Source organism: Chanos chanos, chromosome 16 (genome assembly GCF_902362185.1).
Source record: "Chanos chanos chromosome 16, fChaCha1.1, whole genome shotgun sequence".
Taxonomy (NCBI): domain Eukaryota; kingdom Metazoa; phylum Chordata; class Actinopteri; order Gonorynchiformes; family Chanidae; genus Chanos; species Chanos chanos.
The window spans coordinates 5852817-5857816 of record NC_044510.1 but is presented as its reverse complement, the minus strand read 5'-3'; the positions used below and the strand labels follow the sequence as shown (position 1 = coordinate 5857816).

General features: G+C 42.4%; 1 protein-coding gene across 1 annotated transcript; it reads left to right on the top strand.

Annotated features, from left to right (window-relative positions):
* Positions 1-91: 91 nt before the first annotated feature.
* Positions 92-4160, top strand: syt5a (synaptotagmin Va). Its single transcript, XM_030793682.1, has 9 exons — positions 92-254; positions 667-681; positions 1131-1303; positions 1591-1686; positions 2185-2352; positions 2678-2845; positions 2953-3070; positions 3456-3589; positions 3946-4160. Exons 1-9 carry the CDS (start codon positions 92-94, stop codon positions 4153-4155), a joined length of 1245 nt encoding a protein of 414 aa, XP_030649542.1. The 3' UTR covers positions 4156-4160.
* Positions 4161-5000: the final 840 nt, after the last annotated feature.

Genomic DNA, 5000 nt, shown 5'->3' with positions numbered 1-5000 from the left:
ATCCAAGAATGTGATGAATCTATAACATGTCTTTCTTTTTCTTGATTTTATTTTTCATCCCATGGTTTCCTTGCATAGCTGAGGAGCTGCGATGCGATTGGCCAGCTTGCAACCTAGGGAGCGGAGGGCGGCCGAGCCCGAGGGTGAGGCTGAGCCCGCCCCCGCTCCTGCCCCGCCCCCTTTACCTCCTCACCACGCCCACAACTTCCTGAATATGAAGAACAAGTTTTTCAATGAGTTGGGCCGTTTACCAAGTGAGTTCCACATGTCCACAGGCAACAGACCACACACGCTCCACCGGCCAATCAACAGATCACACACACTCCACCGGCCAATCAACAGACCACACACACTCCACCGGCCAATCAACAGATCACACACAGTGAAGTCTAACGATGAGAACAACCATCCAATAGCACTGAACAAAAACATAAACATCTGATACTGATGATACATAAAAGGTCTTCATAGCGGACAAACAGTAAACAGTACTACAGACTTAAATACTGCAGATGTTTAACTACTCAAACTTTACAACTCAAAGTACACAGTTATGACAAGCAGTTCTTGCCTTTTGTCTACACACAACCCCTTTGTTTTCATCATCTTATTTATTTTTCCTTTTTGTTTTCATCACATTTCCATCCATTCCATCCATCATATCAGACCACAAAATCAGAAGTAAGTGACCCATCTCCATCTGTTTCTCATTTGTCTCTGTTAACTGACGCAATCCGTTAACCTCCATTCATCAACTATCTGTCTATCCAGCCATCTATTCATCTATCTGCCCCCCCATCCGTCCATCCATCCATCCATCCATCCATTCATCCATCCATCCATCCATCCATCCATAAATGTGTCTCTTAACCTCAAGCTCACATTTTCATCTGTCTCCACCCGTTTATTAAGTTATTCCACCTTCTCTCTGTCTCCTCTGTGTAGTCAGAATCTCATTATCTGCACACGGATTAATCAAAGATAACAAAAATAATAAGGGTAGCCACTCTATTTATGGTCATATTATTATACAATGACTTTCAGCTCATCTCATTCCTTCTCTCTTTCTGTCTCTCTCTCTTTCTTTCTCTCTCTCTCTCTCTCTCTCTCTCTCTCTCTCTCTCTCTCAGTGCCTATGTGGGGTATTGGGGCCATTGTGGTGGTGGTTCTTATCCTGGTCGGCTGCTTCGCCTTCTGTATCTATAAAAAGTGTTTAGGAGGGAAAAAGAAAGCCAAGAAAGTCCGAGAGAGAAAAGGTGGACGGAGGAGAAGGAAAAAGGAGGGCGAGGGAGAGGGTGCGGAGGTGAGAGAAAGCCTCGACGGCGAAGACGAAAAGGAGAGAGCATAAAAGGAGGAGTGGAAAACTGAGAAAAAGCAGAGCCTCCTCGTTGCGAATTCCGATTTGCTCTCGCACGTTAGAATATACATTACTCACGCAACGAGACTATACTTTGAATACGGAAAAGTTGGAAAGCATTTCATACACGGTCAAATTTTGAGATTGTTTTCTTCGCGTTTGTGCGTGTGTGTGTGTGTGTGTGTGTGTATGTGTATTGACATTATGTGTAAAAAAAAACCCCTGTGCTTTAGGAGGAGGCTAAAGAAGAGGAAGAGGGAGAGGCGAAGGAGGCCGAGTTTTATGGAAAGCTGGAATACTCTCTGGATTATAATTTCACCGAAAATCAGGTTTGTGTAACACATATCACATATGATAGCCGATGTTCACAAAAGGCTCCATAAAGATGTGATTTGAACCACAAATGACTGGATCATTTCCTTCTGACTGACGGTCATAACACAAGCCTACTCATCCAAAAAAAATTCCAACCGCTGATCACAGCATTTTTGTCTGTGACAGGACTTTGTAAATCGTTTCCGGAGGGCGTGTCGGGACAGTTCAGCTTGTTTTACTGAAAGGTTTTCCGTGAACAGAAATGTTAAATCGCTTTGGTGATAGAAGATTCACACACACACTGTGTTTTAGAAGTTCACAGGTTAGAATGCTTGAGTGTTCATGAGATAAACAACAATGCCGTCCAACCACAAAACACATCCGTAGTGTAAGACGTGCAGCGTCTCCGGGCTAAGGTCAATGGTAGTTAGTTAGTGTTTCAGTTTTAGTTTTAGCTTTTAGCTCTTTGCATTCCCTTTCACATGGCCTCTGACATCTCTCTGTTCTCATAGCTTATCGTCGGCATTTTACAAGCCCAGGATCTCCCCGCCATGGACATTGGTGGCACCTCCGATCCTTATGTGAAAGTGTACATGCTGCCAGACAAGAAGAAGAAATTTGAGACCAAAGTCCAACGCAAGAACTTGTGCCCAGTTTTCAATGAGACCTTCATTTTTAAGGTTTTTTGCCTCTCTATCTATCTATCTATCTATCTATCTATCTATCTATCTATCTATCTATCTATCTATCTATCTATCTATCTATCTATCTGTCTATCTATCTATCACAGTGGGCTCATATGAGCTCAATTATAGTTACACACAGAAACCAAGAAACACACATACACACACATGCGTACATGTAAACACACACACATAAAAAAAAAATCATATAATATGTCTGGACTTCACATTGAGATCTCTGAATCTTTTTCATACTCTCTGTGTGTGCGTGCGTGTGTGTGTATGTGTGTGTGTGTGTGTGTGTGTGTGTGTGTGTTCGTAGATCCCCTTTAACGATCTGGCGGGACAGACCCTGGTCATGCAGGTGTTTGACTTCGACCGTTTTGGTAAACACGACGTGATTGGCGAGATCAAAATCCCTATGAACAGCATAGACCTGGGCCAACCAATCCACGAATGGAAAGACCTGGTGGGAGGGGAGAAAGAAGAGGTCAGGTTTTTCAATCATCTTTTCTCATTTATTGACGTGGCAGTACAACCTGAGAAAAACAAACATTCTCTTTTTATCAATGATCTCATCCCTCCTTCTATGAACAGCAAGAGAAACTTGGAGACATATGCATCTCCCTACGTTATGTCCCTACTTCTGGGAAATTGACCGTCTGTGTGATGGAAGCGAAGAACCTGAAAAAGATGGACGTGGGCGGTCTTTCAGGTGACTATGTTACTCCTCTTAGTTGGCTGCACCACCAGTGTGATGAACTGCGCTTTCTCCTTTCTAGAATGTTCCTTTCAGCGATGTCACTCTGCAAGTCGTTTCTTTGTTGTCTTGACGCTAGAGACTTGACGTCCGAGCCCGAGTAAAATCTAGAGATGGTTCACGATTCGTCAGAATTGAGATCATTCACCATGAGACAAAACAGTCGAAACTGTTTAGGTTTCGCATCAGTGACACACCAAACGGTTTCCAAAGAGATGTTTAGAGAAGTTCCCGTTTTAAGGAATCATTAGCACATTCAGAGAAACCAAAGCAAAAGGGGGATGAATCTTTTTTTTCTTCTCTCTCTCTCTCTCTCTCTCTCTCTCTCTCTCTCTCTCAGATCCCTTTGTGAAGGTGGTGTTGCAGCACAATGGGAAGCGTATAAAGAAGAAGAAAACCACGGTGAAGCAGAACACTCTGAACCCATACTTTAATGAGAGCTTCAGCTTTGAGATCCCCTTCGCTCAAATACAGGTAACATAATACACACACACACACACACACACACACACACACACATACACACACACACACACACACACACACACGTGTGCGTGCAGAAAGTATGTACACTCATACACATATAAAGATACTCAGTGACACACAAACATGCACAAATTCACAATTTAATTCCTTTTCACACCAAAATTCAACAATTCGCTTCCTCCAAGGCATACGATGCATGTACCCAATTAATACCTGTTTTAATACCCATTAATGACCCATTAATAATCTACTATTATCATCAAAAAACAGTGTAATAACAGTCTTGTCCTGCCTCTCTCTCTCTCTCTCTCTCTCTCTCTCTCTCTCTCTCTGTGTCTCTGTAGAAGTTGCAGGTGCTGATTACCGTGTATGATTATGATAAACTGGGCAGTAATGATGCTATTGGAAAGTGCTGGATTGGCTATGGTGCCAGTGGGGTGGGCTTGCGTCATTGGTCAGATATGTTGGCCAATCCCAGACGTCCTGTGGCCCAGTGGCACACCCTCCAGCCTGAGGAGGAAGTGGATGCCGCCCTGAAGGCACCCATCCGCTAAACACATACACACACACACACACACACACACACACACACACAAGCGTGCGCATGCACATGTATACACACACACACACACACACACACACACACTCTTGCACTCTTCCAAGCACACACACCCACATATGCACAGTCACACAAAATGTATTGTTTCTTACATTCCATGTTGTGTTTAACACTTATCCTCAACATCTTCAATTGAAAATATGTAAAAGATTCAACATACACAACACTAGGAGACAACATTTTTTTCACTCTCTATTCTGTCATTTTGATTTTTTTTTCTTGTTGAAAAACATCTGTGTGTGTGTGTGTGTGTGTGTTTGGTTTGTATGTATGTCTGTGTTTATATTTGAAAATGTTGTTGATGTGGGTCTGTATCTATATGAAAACTGTCCTGTTTTGCCTCCTTCTCCCACTGTGAATACACTGAAATGACTGTAAATACAGTAAAAGGAAAAATACTTCTATACTGCAGTCATTTCTTTTGGCAAACACACACACACACACACACACACACACACACACACACAAGGAGGTACAATGTATGAATTCCAGTCTGCTTTAGTAACCTTGTTCTGCTGTATTAGCACCGATTCTTGATTGACATCTTGTAATGAGCTTAACTGTTGATGGAGATTTTCCTCAAATCTGTCTGAAATTGGCTTTTGGATTCCAGCTGAGTCAGTTCATTCTGTAATGACAAAGTCCATCCAAGGATCTCTCTGACAGATATAATGTGGTAACAGAAATGCTGAAGCATTTTGAGACTAATGTCACAGCAATAATAATATCACTGACAGTATTGTGGTATCACACTGTTCATGTCTTTTATGTAATACTCGT